This window comes from Perca flavescens, chromosome 7 (assembly GCF_004354835.1).
Source record: "Perca flavescens isolate YP-PL-M2 chromosome 7, PFLA_1.0, whole genome shotgun sequence".
Classification (NCBI taxonomy): Eukaryota; Metazoa; Chordata; class Actinopteri; order Perciformes; family Percidae; genus Perca; species Perca flavescens.
The window spans coordinates 21,698,617-21,720,609 of record NC_041337.1 but is presented as its reverse complement, the minus strand read 5'-3'; the positions used below and the strand labels follow the sequence as shown (position 1 = coordinate 21,720,609).

Sequence of the window (21,993 nt, the reverse complement as noted above, 5' to 3'; positions counted from 1 at the left end):
CTCTGCCCTAAATATCAAAATGTATTTTTTGCAAATATCCCATTGATAATAGTGCAAGAGATAAAGTACAGTCAGAACTAGCACACAGCTCTTATGTTTGGCTTCACGTGTTTAGTTACAGGTAGTTAAAAATTAGAGTGTGTGATTTTAGTGTGAACAAAGAGCCACTGATGAGGACATTAAACTATCTACTGGTTCTCCTTCTTTAGTGATGTGTTCAAGAAAGTCAATTCAATAAACAATAAATTACAACTACGGCTTGTCTCTTTATCAATTTTCTTAAATCATTAGGTTATTTTTTTTTATCTCACAGATTAAAAAATAAAAAATAAAATACAATTGGCACGATCAATTCATTATTGTATTTTCCCAACTATCTGTACAATAAAAAAAAAAAAAAAAAAAGTCACAATAACCCAAAACCAGTGTTTGGGGAGAATGTGTATACAGCTGTGTTTCATGTGATTATGTCCACTAGTGTCTTTAATTCTTACGCTTTCCTCAAGAGAAAAGCATTGCTGCACTCTCAACAGCCAATGGTTCAAAATAAAGCAGCAGAACAACAACAGGGGCCCCATTTATAAAACTGTGTGTAGATTTGTCGAGAGGAAAACTAAAAAATACAGTCACCTTAACGCAGTTTTTCATTTACACGTCGATCATGTCACTGGCCTTGTCATCCTGCGCTGTTAACTCCCATAATTAAACCTTATGTGATTAATGACAGGTCTGTTGTGAGTGTTAATACACACATCAATCAGCACGTCCTTTTGTTCACGTGCAAGTATTAGATAATACTTGCACGTGAACAAAAGGTCAGACGGCACATCAAAGAGAAATGAGATCTTGAGTCAGTTAGATTAACTGTTTGGTGTTTGTTTGTATTTCTAGTTTGACCAATAAAGAGACAATCAGCGGGTCACAGCAGCAGTGAGGGCTGCGTGACCAGAAAGTCAAATTATTCTAAAATAAAAGTATAACACCAAAAAAACATATAAGCATATTGGAGCTCACTGCACTTAGTCTGGCTCAATGGATGTCCATTGCTTGGATTAAGCCTGACCGATGTCTCTCCCCTTCCATTATCTCCGCTAACTATTTTGCATGGGGCACCATTGCTGCGGGGCTTAGCGCCGCCCAGGACGGTTGTGATTGGTTTAAAGAAACACAAACAAGCCAGAGTGTCTTACTCTCCATCCCAGAATAGATATACTGTGTAGCCAGCCCATACTCCAGCTGTGGAGATCGGTCTGGCAATGAGAGACTACGCTGCAGCAGCATTTTATATTCGGTGAAATGATTTGTCTGAGAGGAGTTACTAATACATTAGATTTTATATCACTACTTTGCCTTCAGCATGCAGGTTCCAGTGGACGTGTTGATGCTCTCCAATAACATCCCAACAGCTGCGTGGGAGATGGCATACCCATCTTTCATGCCTCCTCTTTTACACACAAAATGTTTAGAAATGAGGCCCCCTGTGTGACAGAATACAAAAGCTTTTATAACACAACAGCTACATCAAAAAAAAATTTCAGCCCCATTAGGGTAAGCAGAAATAATTAAAGAAATCTCTCCCCTAACACGACCAATCATCACACTCGCTGCTTGACCAAAACTATATTTCTCTTTGCTTCAATCAGCTGCTGACTGGTCGCCTCCTCCAGTGACCACAGCAGATATAACATGTAACACTGCCTAAAGTCTCAACACAGACAAAATAATACAAAACTAAACTAACCCACCCAGACAAAAAAAATAAAATAAAAATAAAAACTACATTTGATATTCATCCCACAATTTGTGAGTGTTTTCACTGACTGCCTTGTTGCCGAGGCTTCAACCCACAGTGAAGCACTTGAGTGCATCTCAGGTAATGGTGTGCCAGCTTGTATGAGGAGGAGTCAGGGATGGGAGAGAGCGAGGCAGCCACCTCCGGGTGTCTCTCCCCTCCTCTTCTGTCCCTCCCGGGTGCCCATCCTCTCCTGAGCTCATCAGTGTCAGGTTTGTGGAGTTTGGGTTGCTGTGGATCAGGTGTGGGGTGGGACGGGGGCGGGGAGGGATGCAGTGGGGTGGAATTGGGGTGGGGGGGCCAGGGTCACTGTCGGCGATCCTCCGTCTCTGACCGGGAGAACGCCATCACCACGTCCTCTGCACCTGAGAACCAACAGCAGAATGTCAGGTTAGTCCTCCAAACAAGAACAAGTTTCATTCATCCAAATGACACAGACGGAGATATAAAATGCTCTTCTGCGACACTAAACTACACGACAAAAATACATGGGCATTATTCACTTGCTTTGTTTCGATTAAGGGACTAATTTGATACAAATGTTGCATTTGCCCCTTGGTTGGCTTGTGTTCACACGGCAACACTCAAGAGCGGCCCAAAAGTTGGAAACAAATGCCGTGCGTAGGCAAACTGTTCTCGCATTGGTCAAAGATGTTAAGAGAAAAGGCCTAACGAGCTAGGTGTGAATGAATACACCCTAAAGGCCGTTTTACAGTTGTGCGGAGGCTCCATGCAGAGCTCTCGCCGTAGCCTACGTAAGTGGCCTGATGTTTATACTTGTGCGCTGGTGTGTGCGTCGAGCCGGCATGTGTGTGTGTAAAAGGACAACCAGGAAATGAGCCGGGGGAAATGCAACGCTACCAAGCCACGGCCGAGCGACGTGCGTCGCTGCGACGTGTAGTTACATTTTTCGAGAGGTGTGCGTCAGGCTACTGCGTAGGGCCCGGTGTAGACGCAGAGGGGTCTGCGGGGCTACGCCGTTGATTTTATGCACGACTATAAAATGGCCCTAAGACTACCAAGTGAACCAAACACAGTGTAAGAGACACTCAAAACACATCTGCATTCAGATGTATCATGTGTCTCAAGTAATCAACCGGGATCAGATATTGAATTCTGCTCACATTTGTGTGTTTGACAACTGCTAAACACAAATAATACAATCTGATTTGCCCGTTTGGCAAATCAGCTTTATCCAAAAGTGTTTGGGACGTTTGTTGTGCACGTACAGAGCAAAGTGTGAAAGGAGACGAGTTTTGTACATTGGTCATTGGATCCTGTCAGGATCCTGTAAATCCTGTCAGTTGTGACTATAACGCAAAGCAGGAATATGCTGTCGTGAAAATCTACAATAATCATTTCATCTACATTATTGTCATGTTCACCTGAAAACCACAGCCTGCCATTACAGCGCCCTGACGGGAGATACCGTAACACAGTGAGTGGCCCGCTGACAGCAGCATCCTGCTCTGCCATGATAACACTTAGATCTCAGGCTTCAGTGCCATTCAATCTCCTCTGCTGTTGCAGCTCAGGTTGTGAGGCACAAGATTGTCTGTGAGTAAACAATACTAGATTCCAGTGGATGATATCAACCTCACTAAGCTGTGGAAATAGAACCAACGGCTCCCGCAGAAAAGAGACTGAAATGATCTACAGCACACGAGGTCTGATTTATTTCTTCGCCTTTAGTGCCTCTTTCACTTTTACCAAGTTAATGAGGACAAACGGATAATTACAGTCTCGTATGGGTTGAGTCAACTAATGGGTCCTCCCAGCTACACAATGAGAGTTTGTCAGCTGGCTTTTGTTTAACAAGGAATCACTCAGTCTGTTGCCAACTGCAATTCATCAAGTCATTTTGGCCTGCCCACACCTGCTGAGACAGTTTTTCTCTGATAAATGATATACGTACATTTTCCAATTCTATTTGAGTAAGATTAAATAAAATACACAATGCTACTTCAGCACTGTTCTTTCATATAGGCCTCAATTTTTGGCGAGAGATAGAGAGAGAGAGAGAGAGAGAGAGAGAGAGAGAGAGAGAGAGAGAGAGAGAGAGAGAGAGAGAGAGAGAGAGAGAAAAACACTTCTGCCAGATGAAGTAGGGATATATTAAAATCCCTCTTGCACTGTCATGCTCGACAGCCTGGTGAAATGCATTTACTTCTTGGTAATAGAAGTAAAGTGATAGTATGAACAGCAACATTTTTCTCCTCAAACCCCATCATTAAAAACACATCTCTTAAAAGATGAGAGGTACGAATGACAACTAGGTGCCATAGCCTACAGATGACTATGCATTCAAATAAAAACATTCGACAAGCTATGATGACATAAATATCATTAACACCGAGTTACACACCTTTGCAGATGGCTGAGAGGATTTCATGCAGCAACTCGTGCCAGTCTGCTACAAAAAATGCTTTACCACGGCCCTCAAGTGCTTGTTAGATTTAATTATTGTGGAGATATGAAAGTAGGCCAGGCACTGTGAGCTTCCACATGTATTTGGCACAAAGGGCGGACCATCCTCAGACAGCACAGACCCTCCCAAACACAAAATGTTGCATTTCATTTGGCTATCCCAACGGGGAAGATAATAAGCATATTTTTAACGCTGCATTCAGGTCATGGTGAGCTTGGTAAGATCAAGAGTTTTGGGGGAGGGTACCCTTTAATATGAACTCTAAAGTTCCTCTTGTAAGCTTAGTGGCCTACCAAATGGGATTATGGCAAAGAAGAAGCCAAAATCTGCACCAGGAGAGGAAACTAGAGGCCGAGTGATAAAAAAAAATGCATGGTGTATGCTGTTCATCTTCAGTTTTTAACATAGATCTCATCTGCTTTGAGACAGCACGTACGGATAATGATGCTGGAACAAAAGACAATTATGTAATGCCACACACAATGGGAAACTGACTTGCAGACACTACTTCTTAATAGCACTGCTGTACAAGATTATGTTTTAGCACAGGAACTTGCAATAACACCCATTCATCACAATAAATGCCAGTCTGAATCATTTTGTGGTTGCGTGAAGGAGTCCACCATTGTGAAACGGGCAGTACAGAGGAAGGACATGTCAGACACTGTGCAACTTGAGCCGAATGAGCAGCAGAAATGCTCTCAAACTACATCCACTGGGCTAAGTGGCTGGCTGGGCTATATCGCTTTTACTTTGCCTGAGAGTCCTGTGTGGACCTCGCCCAGCCACAAAGACACATACAATACACACACAGACGCACACAAAACAAGCTCATGCCAACACGATGGAGACGTCAGGTCCCTCAAAGCTGTTGCCTAGCGACAGATATAAAAATCAGACTGCATCAGTGGAGGGTACGCTGCTGCCTATGAGCAAACAGCTTTTAGTTTGTTAGGATGCAGCTCTGTGTCCGGCCGTTCTCCGGCCCCTCCCTCCGCGGTGCACTGATCTGCTCCTCACCCAACCTGGTGGGGGTAAACCGAGCGGCCACGGACGGTGGATTACATAAATAACAGCAACAACAGGCATGTCATCCAATTTGTCCTCCATAAATACTTTGAGAGGAAGAAAAGCCCCCTCAAATGGTCTTTCCAGGAAAGGAACAAAGAGACAAAAGTAGAACCATTTCGATATAAAGTCAAAGAGTGTTTCTGTTGTCAAATAAAAGTCATGTTTTGAGTTCAAATATGCACCATCACAATGCTATGTGTATCTAATGCTAAAACAACGAATGGATCACACCCAATTACCGCTGGTAATTATTCTATAGGTTGACCGACTTTTGGGCAATTAATCAGTAGTTTTTAGTTATTTATAATGCAGAAATGCCTGAAAGACTATCTGTGGGTTTCGTCTGGTTGGTCAGCAAAAGACAACCAATTTGAAGACAATATCTTGGGGCGAATTTCTGAAGGGCACTTTTTGAATGACACTGTTGAAATAATAAGCAGACAGAACCAGAACATCAGTCTATTCACCTGAACTAATTTTCAAGCAAACAAAGTCTTTAGTCACACTTCGGGGAGACTATGAATCGAAACCAACTAAAAACACACAAAGTTCCACTGAAACTTCTATGGATAAGAACGCTGTGAAATTAACCAAAAAGGAGTTTGTTTGAATTTAAAGGCGCCGTGCTGCGTCCCTCCAGTCTGCATAAGCAGAGAAGCAGCCATATGATGACTCCAGGGTTGTTGAGTTATTAGTCAGAGCGGCAACATCATTTGAGGACTCGCTCTGTGCAGGGTCAGCTGAGAGGATAAGGACACGAGACCCTCCCCCCCCCCATATAAAACGACAGCAGGGTGGGTTAAGAAGCACGGTACACAACAGCGGAGTGTGTGTGTGTGTGTGGTCCAGCTCAACATGTTGACATCAACAAACACAGTGGGTCTACTTTAACACAACGCATTTAGGGATTAATCTGCTATTTCAGAGTCACATAACTACTTTATACTACTGCTTGATAATTATTTTGATGGTATTTTTTCCAGGTCGCCGTTTAAAAATATATAATTTATTTTACATTGACTTCCTAATTAAAAGGCTAAAAATAAAGAGGATCTGGGAATTGATTGTGTCTACTGTATTAAGCTTTATCATAATATGACAATTAAGGAAGTGTCCAAAAAAGATGGTAATATCAATTCTATGTAATGTAGATTTTTAAACAGAAACAGTGAACCTGAAAAAAAAATCTAATTAAGTACATAACATATGCAAATGATTGATTGAAGTGAATGTCAGATTTGTGCAACAGTTTGTTCTTCACTTTACACAGTGATATTTCAGAGATTTAACGAGCTTCAAAATAAGGTTTAAGCAGCAGCAAACAAGTCATTTTTCTCTTCTAAATGGAATTTAGAAGAACTTTACTGAATTCCACAGTTTATAGGTCACATCCAAAAAGCTAATTATCTTAGGCAGCAGATTTTTAGGGAGCAAGCCCAGAATTCAAAATCAGTTTGAATAAACTTTTTTTGTTGCCAAAGGAGCAGAGATCATTAGAAAGAAAATGTGTTTGTAAAGTTGTACTTACTATCCTGTAACATTTGTCTATACGAACACATACCTATTAACATATCTGGGACTGAGATTAGAGCGTATGTGAGAAGTAAAGCCTCTGTGTTTCAGTGAGTTGAGTCAGGTAGACGTGGCACTTTATAAATCTGAGTCTCTGGCTCTGATTCATGCTGCAGTGACAGACAGGATCAAGTAAGAATCGGTAGCACTCTGCCTTGGCCCGAGTCGCTAAACAAAAGGCGTTACTCAATGTCACGTGGCTTTCACTTGAAGAGGTGAGTTTAAGGATTGCGTTATACCAGGATTGTAACATGGGAAAAAAAAGATTGTGTATCGACAGTGCATGGCTGCTGCGACATTTGAAACAAGAGGCCATATTTCTGTAAGAATGGACGAGGCCGACAGAGAGAGATTGTAATATCACACTGACTGTGTAATTAGCACTCCAGCTAGCCTCCAGACCCCCTAATGACACCTGCTCCAATCTAGCGATGCAGCACGTTGCAGCAACTCCAGAGCCCACAGGGAACCTTAGCTTTCATGGGACAACTGAGGTTGCTATGGCAACCACCATCCTCGTCTATCTTCTTTTGTTGAGGCCCTCAGACATCCTTCAGGGGAAGAGTACACTTTCCTTGTCAATTGAGACAGGATGACAAGTCCTGAGATTGCTGCATTTATGTGTTTCTATGACAAACTGTATTGTTTAGAGTGACATGATGTCACTCTAAATAAGAGAGTTAAAGGGGGAAGAACAACAGCCTGATTGTGAAGACAAAACATCTGTACTCCCCATATTATGCTGTAACTGCTGTGCCGCAGAGACAGTTATTATTCAGTATTACCCAAAAAGGAGCAATTTACACTGAAACACAGACCCAAAAACCCAGGCCTCGCTTAATGAGTTCACGCTTCATTTTCAATCACGATAACGTTTAAACAGAGAATGCAAACTCCTGCTCGCCTGCCATCCTCCGGTCCTCTGCGCAGCAAAACTTCAGCTACATCAAGGTATTTCAGCGAGAAAGCTGAATGAGAAAAAAGCTCCAGAGCCTTTGGCAGAGAATTCCTCTTTGGCCTGATTAAAATTGCAAAACAAAATTATGTATTTGCATGTATGGTAATCAGCCAATTAAATTATCTGAAATGCAAATTCCGTGACCCATAGACTTAAAAGAAATATGAGCGGCAAACCGTGAGTTGGTTTTCTCTCGTTTCTTACGAGGAATCAGAATACCATTCGACAGCTGAGCGGAGGCAATGATTCAGGGTTTGAGCAACATTTCCAATCAGTCTGATCACATGTGATGAAGGATGACATCATCTCTGGATAGATTAGACCGTGTAAGGGATGCGTTTTCTTATCAGAATATGCTAAAGCTGACAACAGCAATGATGGTATCTATTTGTCACATTAGCTTGTGTCTGCTCTCCAACCTAAACGTCTATTTAACATTTCTTGAATTCAGCCTGGCCTTGAATTAGAGTAATCAATACCTGAGCGTGTCTCCACAACGGCATAGTGCCTTCAGTGCCCTCAAAGCACGCTGCCACTCGATCGATGAGGCCATGTCTGACACGTGACACTATCACCTCCTAGCTGAGAGCCCTCGAGGACGATGGTATTGGAGCATCTTGCATCAGCATGTTCAAACGGTCCTCTGTTTCACACCGCTGGATATGGTGCCTGAATCTCTTTGGTTGGAGCCATCTGACCTCTAATGGTGGCCCCAGTGCTAATAACCTAAATGCTTTTCCAATTGAACAACATTGACAACTTGTATTGTATAAGGGGAAATAAAAGATTGTATGAACCTTTAAAGTAGCAGACTAAACAGTATCATCAAAACAGCAAGCAGGGGGAGCAATGACAGGAAACAGTGTGTTTTTATTACCAAACAAAATTTCCATCATAAGCCTGTGAGATTGAGAGGCATTTGAAAAGTGCTTTTTCAAATGGTAACAATAATGTCTACAGCTCAAACTAGACATATTTTCGAAAAACATTTGAACTCAGAACCAAGTGGATGACGATATTCTTTAAAATTGTCCTTCTCACAATTGGCAAATGTTGCTTAAGGTAACCTGTACAGAAAAAATTAAATAAACTGAAACTACTCAACCAGACCAGACCGGTAAGAGGTCTGAATGTGGAACTGCTGCGAGCAGATAGATACGTCAATGATACGAGATCAGGCACTGACAAACAACCTTTGCCTGGAAATGTGCTGGCTCATCACAGAAGGTGTGTGTGTCTGTCTGGCTGCGGCGCTGTGTGATGGTCAACTGGGACACACCGTACTACTGCTGCATACAGAAAGATGAGGGAAAAGGTCCACTGTCATTCTAATGACGTGAGAACAGAGTAAACCACAGAGAGTACAACCTGATTTACCTCCTCACTCATGTCCAGTACAATTAACACACTGAAATTCAAGAAACTGTGATGTCTTTTCCCCCCAAAATGTTTAAAAGCAAATCACCAAAATACCTACATTTTGAAAAGGAATCAAATAAAATCTTGCTTTGTAATATTTCCCACTATTCAATCAATTGTTTGGAGTCTGTGCTTTTGTAAAATTATGTTTTAGGAGGCACAATGCCTGTGCAAGTTGCTAGGCAATAAAATGTTTCCTTTGATCTACTTTTTTCTACCCCCCCATTACCAAGTCTAAATGAGATCAAATAGTGGTCTTCCCTCTTCAACACTCAAAGGATCCCGAATGTGCTGATACCTACAAACTGCTGTCCTTCAGCGTTGAATATTTAAAAGTGATTAACTCTCACTATCTCCACGATGCCTAATCACAGTACTTAGGATGCAGCCCACAAATAATTTATTTCCACACAGAGGACATGGCAGGTTGCCAAATGACACTAAATGTGTCTGTTTTTGTGATGTATAATGCATACTCTGAGCACCTTACACCAGTCGTTTTCGTCCATAATGAATGAGGGTCTTCCTGGCAGTATTGACAGACAGAGACATGGAGTCCTGTATCTACTAAAGGGCATGAAGACAGAGACCAGAAGACAGAGGGTATGTCGCACTGACTCAAAGCTATGGTTTAGTTGTTTAACCAGACAGAAATCATCCTTGATAAATCAATGACTTAAAATCTGTGCTGATCTCACTTTTGGTGCTGCACTTTTTAAAAACGTGCTACCATCCCTCCTACATGATGCAATGCTCCATGTTCTGCTGCTTGATGAAGAAACACACTGTAATAATGCAATTTACAATGCCCATTATGCAACGACCCACATTACAATTCTAATGATGCATCACATATTACAGAATGGCTGAATTTAACTAAATGACAATGCAGTTTTAATACCCCACAAGTTAAAACAAAGATAATAAAAAACACCAGAGAATTACAAAAAGACAGAGTCACTGTGCCTTTTACTTGCCTTCTTAACACCCTGTATAATCATAAACCTAATCCAAACAAAGCTGATTGTTTCCTTGCAGAGAAAGGACACTGACAAGGAGACATAACTCATCACTGTAGGTAAAGTGTCGCAGGCAATTTTCCTGACCTAAGGCTCCCCTGAGGGACCAATATCATAAGTGACAAAGCAAGGCGTGGGCCCCAGCAGGTTTACCACAGGAGGACAGCAGGGCTCCTATCCGACAGCTGTGTTTGGACTGAGCCTGAAAAGCAGCTGATAAGTCTACTTACAGAAAATATAACAATAATCTGAGACAATTTGCTGCTGATTTCTCAGGTAACTGCAGTGCCTCTCCACATGCCCCGTTTTGTTTCATATAGTGCCATCTTGTGGTTAAAATAATGTGCTAACTGTAGGAGATAAAGACAGAGCAACAGCACCCTCTGGTGCCCTGAAAAAGCACGACCATTGAATGTAAAGTCAAATTTCTGAGTAAGCCTCTTATACGTCTTATAACAACCACTGTAAACAGTGATTTGATTTATCATGTAAACACATCCATATTTGAAGTGTCTAGGCCACTTGTGAGAAGCAGCGGTGAAAGCAGCGATGCACTCATACTGAGGGTGAGTCACTCGGTTCCAGTCAGCCAAACTGTTGGCAGCGTGAGTAATCTCACAGTTCTGGTGGGATGCTGAGTCAGCCTCAGTGTACAGTCAGGAAACCTGTTAGGTCTGCTGGGGTTAAGGACTCAAGATGAGTGATGTGTGTGGAGGGATTTTCCCTTGTTTTTAAGCTGGGCAAAAGTAGCACTTCTTTGACATGTGAAGGTGGTGTTTGTGAGCCGATTTAGGTGAGTTTCATAAACGCCTTCTATCTTTATACCTTCAAACATCTAAATATTAAAACTAAAACTATATAGGTGTTAACTATTGTCCTGCATAGAAATACTAAAATCTGAATAAAAAAAACTAATGAAAAATTCCAACTTCTGTAAAATAACTGGATGACCTTTAAACGTGTGTGTGGGTCACAGCCTTACCCTGGTCTATGTTGTGCTGTGGTAGCTGGCTCATCTGACTGTGGACCACACCTGCATAATTCCGGAGAAAAGCCTCTTCACTGGGCGTAAGCTGAAGAGGAGTAGACAATTTCCAGTTATCAAACAAGAACAAACCACAGAAAATGTTATTTTGAAGGAGAAAACGTATGTTTTTCACACACTGATCGTTTAAATAGATAATTGTTTTTTTTGCATGAGTTAGTTACGTTAGCCCACACACTCGCTGGGAGTGCTGCGATAAATTCTGACCGGGCTGCACAGTTTGCATTAGTGGTTATTGGTTGCATGTTGGTTTCGTTTTTTAGTTTTGTTACAGCATGATCAATACAAAATGTTTCCCAAAAATACATTTATAACTTCATAAAAGTAACGTTAACTTCATAATCCAATCAATTTTTAAGACCTGACAAAATCGTAAGACATTTTAAGATGATTGGATCTTAGACTTTAGACCTGTGTAAACACTGGTCTTTTAGTCACTAAAAGTAAAAGCCTCTTATCACGTACACTTGCTTGTTGTCTTAAAATCTAGACCTAATTGGAGAAAAATCTAATGTATACCAACAAACCTACGAAAACAATAGCCAGGTAATTAGAGTATTAGAAGTCATTTCAGGGTTCTCATTTCAGTGAGTAACTAGATTTTGCTGCCTGAAATGACAGCAAACACAAACAGATTTTATCTGCCGCAGCTATTTAACATTTTTACTGAGTTGCCTAAATCACAACATGAAACTCTTATCTGTTGTCTGGTTTGTGTGCTGTATGCATGCTGCAGCCAGAATGTGGAGTTCTTCTGCTGTTCAAAAAGACCAACAGTGAGGTCTCTCTTTTCTTCTCCACACAGGTCTTTCACATGAAATAGTTTGGTCTAAGAGCCAAACTTTGTGTGTTTGTCATAGTAGTTTTGCTTCCATCTTACCAATGACAAACATTTTGACATGCTAATGATGGTTTCTGGGCTTGATGGCCAAGTTGGCAAGGTTTCATTGGGGCAGATTTCAGGGTGACATCGTCTAAAGATATGTGGGACTTTTCTGATTAAACAAACAACCACTATGTGCATGAGCTGCACAACAGGCAGTGAACTTTTCTTTTGAATTTTTTTATTGTGAATACCCAGTTTGTGTTAGTCAAGACACTGCACTTACATTTGATCCCATTTTCTTTAGCATGAGCAGGACCCGCACTTTCTGTTGGATGTACATGTCTTCAGGAGACTTCCCTGGGGCCTCCTCGCGGTTCATGCCCCCTGCTCCTGTGGCTCTGGACACACAAACAAATCCATGTTAAACACGACTTGTGAAAAATCACAGTTAGGCAAACACTCAGTGTTATTAAAAGTTAAAAATACTTCTGCGTTGTTTCAGCCACACTATCTGACAGACTATAAACTGACAGACTGGTACTCTATTAAAAATCTTTTAAGTGTAAACACTCACCCCTGCAGGGTTGAAAAGTGATAGCTAGATAGCATTTTCACTTGTTTTTTTTCTTTTTCTTATGGATTTATTTTTTTATTTCTTTATTTATTAAACCTTTATTTAACCAGGAAAATCCCATTGAGATTAAAAACCTCTTTTTCAAGGGAGTCCTGGCCAAGAAGCAATATTCTTGTAATATTGACATACAGTATGAGGTTGACAGTCAAGGCTCTAATAGTCAGCAACATTGAGCTGGAGTATTACCATTATAACAACATAAGACTGGTTGCATTTCCATTATCAAATGGTTCTAACCTGACTCTCAGACATACAGCAATATGCTGGAACTAGATGTCTTATCATTAGGGTAAATAATACAGACTGTAGTCTGTGTGATAATAAGCCCTTCATAGAACTCAAACAGTGGTGATATTAGAAGTCAGAGGCCTTGTCTCAGTGCAGTCACAGTGCAGGTTTGGTATTCACAGCGTGAATGGCTGTCATAAATATTGCACGGCAGTTTTCACACAGAACTCGCCCCTGCCTGCTCCATCTGATATTCTCTGGCTAACTAATGACCTATTTTCTCTGTCTGTCTGCAGAGATGCAAAATATAGGCAAAGGGGGAGAAAAAGAGGGAGGGAAAAGAAGGCTATAAAAGGAGCTGCCAAAGCTAATGCGTATGACAGAAAAGGGGATAGGTTCCGCTGTGATAGCATACGCGCATCAAGGTCGGCTGTTGTCGCATTAGATCTCCGTTATAACGCACCAACGAGAAGAGGCATACAGTGCCGCGGCTTGATATCCAGCATACATTTTCTAATTGAAATAGCTAAAAAATGAAATAATTCACAAAAAAAAGAAAATTAAATCTTTAAAAAAGGATAAATCTGGTCTGAAAGAAAATAAGATTTAATGGAGAGAATATCAGTATGCAAGTCAGGATTTGCTCTCCGCTAAGAATCTTTCATGAAAAGCCTATGGGACCGGCAGGGACTATGATAGTTCTGGCAATTTATTTTGGCCTCTTATCTATACAAAGGACCACTAATGCATGTTGACAGGCTGTTTGATGTGGGGTTATATTTAATTGAGAAGCTGGCTCGCCGTCCCCACTTCCCAGAGCCCAGGGGGGGAGGGGGGGTGGGGAAGGATGAATGGGGCACCGTTGGCCATTGGCTGCCACTGTGAGCGTGTGGATTCATCCAGATCAGAGCAGCTGGAGACCATGCTTCTGGCCATAGTCTTTATAATTATAGCAACCTTTGGTGGCGGTTTACTGCAAGCAAATAACACTTGACTTTGTCTTCTTGTCGGTTTTCAGCCACACAAAGTGGTCACAGGACACGGGGAATGCGGGGAAGATGAATACATTAGTTATTCACTTCCACCTTAGTGTCAGGCATAGTTTAATTGGCGAGCAAGTGAAGTCTCAAAGCAGACATGAAGAGATGGAGAGAGCTTGCCGGTGTCAGTTGCTCAGTACGCCTTCAGGGAGGATGTTGGTGGTGAGGGTGAAGAGGGTGGCAGTGTCTTCAAATCAGCAGCAGTGACACGTTTGATCACGTTTCCAAGCTCCTCGCGCCAGACAAATGGAGGAACTAAAGACTCCAGGCAGAGAGACCTACCAGTGTGAAATGACATGAAGAATGAAGCATGATATAAACTCAGCAGCATCAGAAGCTCGCTGGGAATAAAACGGTCACTGCGGATAAAGAGTAGAGGGTGAAGAGAGTGTAGAGAACAACATTACTCTAACTGTCAAAAGGTGTCATCTTGTCTTGAGTTTTTTTAAAAGACAAAGATGATACAACAAACACTCATTAATATTCAGGGATATTTTGAGACTTGACAACTTCACAAAAAGCCGATATATTCCACATTCATCATCTGTATTAAACAGGCCTTCTGCTTTCATGAGGCTGAGGCATTTCTGATCATTTGATGTTTGCGTTTGAAGTTTGAAAACTGGCCATATTTAGTACCATCTCTTCCCAGGCTACTGACTGTTTTGAGAGCTGCAATTTGTATTTTTACCAGCCTGAAAAAAACATTTATCTTATCCCACTTTCACAGCGATATCTGCTATAAGAACAACAAACATAGTGTGCAAAATCCCATAGGGAGTATCTCTGTAGGAGGTGGAAAGAATCAACGTGGAAATGTAAATGAGGGTGATCAGTGATCTTATTTTACTGTCGTGACATGTTTGTGAGTCACTTTAAAAAAAACAGCAAAGGGAAAAGAGTCAGATCTCATTCTTTTGTGGCTGTTACCTATTCTTCTTCATACTGGAAGAGGCATAAAGACTAATGTGAGATGACTATTTTGGGCAGCAGAGTAGCTACAGAACTAGAATACAATTCTGCTACTCAGTGAACTGGACGATAACATGTATAAGATTAACATTGTGCATAGGATTATGTAATGGATAGTTTCATCTATGCAATCCTGCTGAACAAACTAGCTTTCCATCCATGTTCAGAATTCCAACAACGTGCCAGATGGTACTCGTCTGCCTGGCTTACAATGCCTCGCTGCGACAGACCTAACCAACCTCTAAATAATGTCTTCCTGTGTATCACTGCTGGATTACAACATCTTAAACACACTGGGTCAAGATAAACAGTTCAACAGGATTTTAAAGCCATAGATTAAAAACTGGTGTATCATCAGAGGCCTGTATCTTGAAATATTTGACAATGGAAATTCTGCAACTATTTTCATTACGAATTAATGTTGATGTTTTTTTATTATTATTAATCGCTTCATTGTTCTCTCTGATTAAACTCTTCTGGGAAGACTAACTTCTATTTCCACTTCGTCAAAAAACCAAGTCCATCTAGACCACACCTCGACGGTTTAGACCTAGGCTGCTTAATAATAAGACTGCTTAAAAGCTAGAAAGAATTCTTATAAAATGTTTTTTTTTTTTAAGAAACAACATAAGAAAGAAAATATATAAAAACTCTATATAACTATATAAAAATGAAACAAACAAGCATACTCATATGCACACGTACACATACTTATAAAATGATTGATTTGATCAGCATGCAGTGACAAATTCCAAGTGACACAACTCTGCTAAAAACCTATAAATAGTTTTCTGGAAAGAAATAAACCTGACTATGTTTGTGTTTAGTCTACTCGGGTCATTCTAGCATTATTCGGATGTACACGCTCTTCTGTGTAACATTGTGTCTTAAATCATTTCAAGGTCCACAATAAGGATCCTGTCAGAGTCCTTTGTGTGTGCCCGATGTTCGAGGTTCTCGAGGTGGGCTGGCTCGAGACTAATCCCTCGAGGGATGCTCAGCCAGCCTCAGACGCAATTGGCTAATATTCCAGACATAATCAAAGGCTTTCTTTAATACTGATCTGGGCATAATCCCCCCCTCTCCATCTCTGCCCATGTAGGGCTCTTGTCAGTGTTGTGATGTTGGGTTGAGCTGAGACATCGAGCCTGTCACAGCTAAATCCCAGCATCACTGATACCGAACTGAGAAATCTGAAAAGGAAAAAAAAGAGCACGAGTGCCCGTTTCAGATCTCCGATCTGTACACATAGTAGTGGTGGAACACATAATACTGTTTCTCAGTTGTGTATAACAATTACATTATATTTAGTTCTTAAAATACATGACTGACTTTTGAAAAATGATGTATCATAGATGGCATGCAATTGATTGTATATTGAAGAATGGTCTGTATTTCAATACCATTGCCATCCAGTGTCAGAAATTAAGAGGGAAAAAATGCCCAAAGAAATCTCAGAATGTTCCCAAAAAACATTATCGAGGGGCAAAGATTGCCCCCAAGATTTTGATTTTTTTTGGTATCCTAATCCTACATTAAGTCATCATTTTATTTTCATTCAATTCATTTTATTTCCATTTATGTCTGTAACACACACTTACACAAACAGCACCGATGCATATAAATGCACTGATAATAGCAAAAGTATGCTTTTTATTTACTCATGTTGATAACTATCATTCAATGTTGCATGGCCTCTGCATTCCAAATTCCTTATGTACTTGGAAACAGAAACATGGAGAAGACTTCTCAAGACCATTTCAACACTGTGACCGGGCCACACAGTGCAGTGGGGAACTGATGCCAGAGATTACAGTATGCAATGTGATAGGCCCTCACATTTGCTGAGGGTTATGAGGGCAGACGCTGCCAAAGTGCACTGGCCAAGTCACACATGGACCGGTCCACTTGTCAAGCTTGTTATTGGCTCTAGAATCAGCTGTGCACATGATGCACAGTGTCTGATTGTTTAAGAAAAACAAACCTCTAAAACTGAGTTTAGTTTTACACGAATGACGCTAAAAGCGTGAACTCTAAGACCCCAAGAGGTCAATAGTCTCTACAGACTAAAATAACTAAATAAAGTGATAAGACTAAAATAACTAAGAATTTAATCATGAGGTGCTCCAACATCCCAAACAAATGTGCGAGAAACTTCAGTAGGCCAGAAGCTTGGTGTAGCTGCCAGCTGAGCTGCCAACAGCCTGGCCTGGTCCTGCAGAGCGGCTGTGTCACTACAGGTACACATACACACTGACGCACACATGCTCTCATGGCTAACCATGTCACAAAACCTATTAAACCAACTACTAGTGGTCATACTGAAATTAGGACACAACAATATTCCAATTCAACACTGTAATTCAGCAAAATAAACAAACATACATTGCCAATTAATCTGCCACATATTTTTATGATTAATCAATTGTTTAGTTTATAAAATCCAAGTTTTCAAAACAACGATCGGAAGTCTAAATATAGATCTGTGAAACAGAGAAAATACTCACATTTAGAAGGCAGTTTTGCTTGATAACGGATTTCTAAAGATCAATAGATTTTAAAAAATGGTTGACAATTTATTTCTGTCAAATTAATCCATGACATTTTTCAGCACAATAGTGATGTCAGTCCTATTGCCCAGATTCTACCCATCCAAACCTGCAGGAGACATAATAAAAACTAGTTGACCAGCCCTACACCCAGCAGACTTGGGGTCCTGAAACAGCAAGAGCCAGACGGGCAGACATTGCAGACCAGAAAGGATCTGGCTTAGACTTGCTGGATGTCTGCATGCTGCCTTTGTGTGAAGCCATCTCCTCACATGTACAGTGCCCACAACAATGGCTACAGTATTTGGGGACAATGGTGATGAACTGGATTGTGAAAACATGATTGATAAGTAGGTCATGTCTTGTTGTCACCACGTGAGGCATGAACCCTTACAATTCTGCTCAACTGTACAGGCTTAGAACATAACTGAGTTTCTGGGTGTGCTTAACTGTCCTTTGACTATTTTTGTGCCACATTAAGTTGATACTGGGACCTTCAGAGAGTGAGTTACAGTAGGAAGGACATGACATTTGATAAATGTATACCTTATGTCATTGGGAAACTTTTCCTAGATAGAAAAATCTTTTTTTTTTAATTATAATTCAAATAATAACTTGTACATTTAATGCTACTACAGTTCAATTAAGAACATATACTTTTTTTTTTAAACAAATACATATTACAAGATTCAGCCAAACTGATCTTGCAAATGTTTCCATGATACCATAATGATACAGTTTTTCACTGACCATGCTATAGAACATAATTAAATCTGGTCTATGAACTCAGAACATCTCAGCTCACTCCTCAGGGTCCCTCAAAGGAATTGAAACAGAAGCTGCTGCCTTAAGCCGGTCCCTTGGGGGTGCGGCTGCAAGATTTCAAAAGCGCCAATGTGAACGCAGGGAATAAAATTCTGAAAGGTATAGGATGTATGTGCTTGGAACAATACAATGCATTGCAAATGTGCAGGAATCCATGCACAACAGACAAAGAGCCGGGAACAGAAAAGATGGCTATGCTTTCAAGTTTGATTCTTTAAAACGACTTGGTGGTTATCTGGAGGTCCCCGTCATTTGGACTGGGTGTTAAGCCATGAATGGATCGTAGCAGCTCTGGTATCATCATGTCAGGCCACAACAGGCCACTATGTGGGCTGAGTTAATGCTGACAAATGTGTGTGCTAAACGCAGAGAGGTTGTGCGATGAACCAGCCCTCCCTCCGAAAAACCCTGCTCGCAGGCAGCTGATGAGGTCCCCTCAGGGCTCAAGCAGCCGCTGAAGAGCACCTGCCCCGACTGGGACAAGGCCAGGGAAGCGTAGCCAGGGTTCCTAATCTCTCTCCAAAACCCACCCAGTTAGGGGAATGTGCAAACTAGGCAGGGTTGACTTACTATGGTCCATGACCAACTCTGCTAGTTGCCAGGAGGATTCAGAGCACTCGCCTGTGGCCAAGCCCTGATACCCAGTGGCTGCAGCACTGCGGGAAGGGTGCCAGCTTCACCACTCAGAGGGCTGTCAGCTATCTGACATGTGGGGGGAGCAGACACTCTGTAAAAGGCAGCGTGGCACAATGCATCCATGGGTGGCATGATCTCAAAATAGCAAACCTATGAAGGAGTTATGTGAAAAAGACAACCTGCACATGAAAACCACATTAAAAGAAGGTGACCACATTGTACAGTAGCAGCCTTTGAAATGTAATCTAAGAATTACCTTGGTTGACTAGTAGGGGTTTGGTGAGTGGGAAAAATGGCTCTGTATGTATTTAATGTAGGCGTGCATCATGTACATTAGTCTGCTAAATCTAGGTTATGATGGCGTTAGATAAGATACGTTAAGTACAATGTTAACATCATAATCGTTGGTACAATAAACCAAACTATAACGCCTTAACGCTGACGAGGATCTGCACAACGTACACTCACGTTAGCTGAGATTTTTTTTTAGTTTTTGGTAGTTTTTCCTCAAAGTCAAACTCTGACTGAAAAATAACAGCAAACAAAAATGCCTGAACTTTTTTTTTTTAAAGAGATTATACACATCATAACTGTGAATGGATCTTGTTATCATGTTGCGGGACGCAGACTGTTCAAACTGCAGCAGCGCTCTTGCTAGCAAGCAGCAAGCCTTCAACGCATTTTCGACATGAATCTTAATCAATATCCGTCGTGGGGAAATATATGGACGGTACTCTCAATGACTTTACAAGTCGCGTTCATTTTAACCTGACATTTATTTAATTTAGTCTCCACCAAAGCCGCGCTACCTTTGGCAAAGCAGCCAATGCTAACCATCGAAGCTAGCTCGCTAGCATGCCCGAGACAAAAGCCTGAATGAAGTTCCTATGGGTGCAAACACCATCCAGGTATCGTTGCTCTGCCAGAAGTGTGAACGCCGGAAATTAAACACACGTATCGTTTTAAAAAACGTGGCAATGTGCGCCTCGTCAAAAAAAACGAGACATATGAGCTTACCCCTCCTGGTCCAGCTTTTCTTTCTTCTATGCTCTGTTATGGTGTGTTGTTGTAGGAGGGCGTCCTGTTCCGGGGTCACATCCCTCCAGTCGCAGAGCTTCGGCGAACTGACTCAACGGAGCGAGAGTCCTGCTGGATGTTCAGTACCGTTACCGGCCACCGGGGCCGCCACCGGCACAGACAACACTGTATGGTCTCTAGGATCTATTACAAAACGTACGTATATCTATATATATATATATATATATATATATATATATATATATATATATATATATATATATATATATATTTAGTGCATATTGGCATCAAAACATACTATCAAAAGTATAAGTCGGCTACTGACTATGCAGAATGGCCCTGTTCAGAATAATATATCACTGAATTAATGTGTAAGCATCACTAATGTTGCAGCTGGTAAAGGTGGGCGTTATTTAAACTACTACATTATTAGTTATTAGTTTATTTATATTTTATTAAAGATATTAAAGTTAGTGGAGTAAAAAGTACAATATTGGCCTCCAAAAATGCACTGTGGTAGAAGCATAAAGTAGCATAAAATGGTAAAGTACAAGCACCCCAAAAATCTTACTTAAGTACAGTTCTTGAATACATGTAGACTACTTAGTTGTCATTTCAGCACTGCTAAACACACATCTCACAAAAACCTTGCTAATAAAAATTCTACTTTCTGTATTGAACCAACTCATTTGTTTTGGCCCACTAGACAGACTTTATCACATTACACACATCACACACCCTGCGTACACTTTTTTTTGTGAAGTGTGAACTCCCACGGACTTGTACAGAAGGCCGTTGCTCTAAGCAATTACTTAACAGGGGATACTTTGGTGGCTCTGGTCTTCATCCTTGATCAACCTTTTTTTTTAAGCTGCATTAAATTAAGATAACATATGGCTTGGATCCTAGAAAGCCTAGTGAGCTCTGCTGTTGCAAACTGTTTATTGAGTGTATGTTTCCCTCCCAACAGCAAGTGAAGCAAATGTAAAAAGAGGATGCAGATAAAGGACATGTCTACATCAGACCTATATTGACAGGATGATTTATTAGTTTTAGCTGCACACATGTAAATGAGGCCTTAATGTTAAAATGTTTGTACCATGAATTACAATTAATTCAAAAGGCAACTGCAGTATATTTTACAATTGGCAAAGTAGCTCATAAACTCAATAGACTCACTCCTTCTGGCTTAAAGCAGCAATACTTAGCTGAGCCCATACTGAGTGACGTATTTAAAGCTTGTTCCATAGTGAATATTTCAGTATCTTATAAGGAAAGTAAAATGTCTTGCTGTGTAATCCACAGCTGCACTTGCTCTTCTGTAAAAGTCAATGTACCGAAATTCAACGGTAGAGATCATCTGAAATGTAATGCAAAATAAAAAGGCGATGAACATCACATAATCTTCTTTGCATGAACGACAGCAAGAAATACAGCATGTAAAGTATTCTGAACGCACCATAAAATTAAATCATACAGCACACAAGTATAGAGGTGTTTGACAGTACAAACATGACATTTCTCCCATGGAACATCAGTTCAAAAAATGCAATAAAAATCACAGTGCACAACTTAAATATCAGAAAATATAACACACACACACACACACACACACACACACACACACACACACACACACACACACACACACACACACACACACACACACACACACACACACACACACACACACACACACACACACACACACACACACACACACACACACTCTGCATCATCTGAGATAGAACACTTTCAAAAGAGCACATTTTGAGAAATGCAACCACAAGTCTATAGCTAATATGAGATTATTATTTGGGTCGTAATGCCTCATGTTTTCAATATAAATCTTCTGAGCCTTTGACCAAACATCTATTTGATATCTTTGCTTAAACAAACAAGATATAAAGCATTGATTAATAAGCTTTAGAGGTGCTGGTA

The 21,993-nt window shown here is 40.9% G+C and overlaps 1 protein-coding gene across 1 annotated transcript; it reads right to left on the bottom strand.

Moving 5' to 3' along the window:
- Window positions 1-364: 364 nt before the first annotated feature.
- Window positions 365-20,210, bottom strand: ctnnbip1 (catenin, beta interacting protein 1). The gene is made up of 4 exons (XM_028583998.1): window positions 20,032-20,210; window positions 12,414-12,528; window positions 11,242-11,332; window positions 365-2,157 (listed from the first exon to the last, which is right to left on the bottom strand). The coding sequence occupies exons 2-4, from the start codon at window positions 12,507-12,509 to the stop codon at window positions 2,099-2,101; spliced, it is 246 nt and encodes an 81-aa protein (XP_028439799.1). The 5' UTR covers window positions 12,510-12,528; window positions 20,032-20,210; the 3' UTR covers window positions 365-2,098.
- Between the last annotated feature and the right edge of the window lie 1,783 nt (window positions 20,211-21,993).

Coding starts and splice junctions, on each gene's coding strand:
- ctnnbip1 (XM_028583998.1), bottom strand. CDS start 12,509: ATGAACCGCGAGGAGGCCCCAGGGAAGTCTCCTGAAGACATGTACATC. Junction 11,333..12,413: donor TAAAGAAAATGGGATCAAAT/GTAAGTGCAGTG, acceptor ACTCCTCTTCAG/CTTACGCCCAGTGAAGAGGC. Junction 2,158..11,241: donor ACAGCACAACATAGACCAGG/GTAAGGCTGTGA, acceptor GTTGGTTCTCAG/GTGCAGAGGACGTGGTGATG.